Source organism: Vitis riparia, chromosome 14 (assembly GCF_004353265.1).
Source record: "Vitis riparia cultivar Riparia Gloire de Montpellier isolate 1030 chromosome 14, EGFV_Vit.rip_1.0, whole genome shotgun sequence".
Taxonomy (NCBI): Eukaryota; Viridiplantae; Streptophyta; class Magnoliopsida; order Vitales; family Vitaceae; genus Vitis; species Vitis riparia.
The window spans coordinates 15,855,423-15,856,819 of NC_048444.1; the positions used below are offsets into that span (position 1 = coordinate 15,855,423).

The 1,397-nt window shown below is 42.7% G+C and overlaps 1 protein-coding gene across 1 annotated transcript; it reads left to right on the top strand.

Moving 5' to 3' along the window:
• Positions 1-611: 611 nt before the first annotated feature.
• On the top strand, positions 612-1,100 carry LOC117930494 (probable disease resistance protein At1g52660). The gene has a single exon (XM_034851143.1). The coding sequence runs from the start codon at positions 612-614 to the stop codon at positions 1,098-1,100; it is 489 nt and encodes a 162-aa protein (XP_034707034.1).
• Positions 1,101-1,397: the final 297 nt, after the last annotated feature.

The following is a 1,397-nucleotide window of genomic DNA, read 5'->3' on the forward strand; positions in this document are numbered from 1 at the left end:
ACAATTGCAACATGGCGGAACTCCGGGATCAAGTTGAGAAGCTGGGTGAAGCAAGAGAGAGCATGCAGTTACGTGAGGGCGAGGTTAATAGGCATGGGGGTGAAATCTTACTAGATGTTCGCATCTGGCTGACACAAGCTGATGACATCTCCCAGGAGGCTCAGGAATTCATTGAAGATGAAAAGAAAGCAAAGAAGAGCTGTTTCAAGGGGTTGTGTCCTAATTTGATCTCACGATACCAGCTCAGCAGTCAAGCAAAGAAAATGGCCCTGGATGTCAAGAAAAGCCAAGAAGGAGGCGATTTTCAAACAATATTTTATTGGCTCCCCCGCCAGGGGCTGGATCTGCAGCTCTCGAAGGTCACGAAGCTTTCGAATCAAGAAACCTGACATTGGAAAAAATCATGGAGCGGTTACGATGTGATGATGTCAATATGATTGGGATATGGGGCATGGGCGGTGTGGGCAAAACCACGCTGGTCAAACAAGTGACTATACAAGCTAAGCAAGAGAATTTGTTCGCCACAGAAATCTATATAGATTCATCCTGGACTCGACAGTCGGAAAAACTTCAAGAAGGAATTGCTAAAATTCAACAAAAAAACTGCAGAAATGTTAGGCTTCCAATTTCAGGGGAAAGATGAAACCACAAGAGCAGTTGAACTGAAGCAGAGACTGAAGAAGGAGACGATCCTTATTATCTTAGATGACATTTGGAAGGAAGTTGATTTGGAGAAAGTTGGAATTCCTTCTAAAGATGATCAGAAAAAATGCAAAATAGTGTTGGCTTCTAGAAATGAAGCCGTATTACGCAAAGACATGGGCGCACAAGAATGTTTTCCAATTCAACATCTATCACAAGAAGAAGCTTGGCATTTATTTAAGAAGACAGCAGGTGATTCCGTGGAGAATAATCTTGAATTGCAACCCACAGCAAGGGAGGTAGTTAAAGAATGCGAGGGTCTTCTACCAGTTGCAATTGTAACAATTGCAAAGGCATTAAAAGATGAAAGCCTGGCTGTAAGGAAGAATGCCTTGGAAGAACTCAGGAGTTCTGCACCAACAAACATCAGAGAAGTGGAGGAAAAAGTATACTGCTAAAAATATCTGGGAAGTCGGTGGTGCGTGCGTGGAGAAACAGAGGAAATTTGGCATTTTCGCAAGGTGGTTTCTTCATGGTGCGAAATGGAAAAATTTCGCACCATGAGGAAAATCCCCTTGCGAAATTTCGCAAGGAGAAATTCACCTTGCGAAATTTTCGCAAGGTTTGATGCAGTTGTCTTCCGAAGGCCATATCTTCCTCATTTCAGCTCCAAATTGTACATGGTTTGAAGCGTTAGATTCTTGACTTCCTGAGATTTGAAATGGTATATAGTATGTAGAAAATGGACTTCGGGA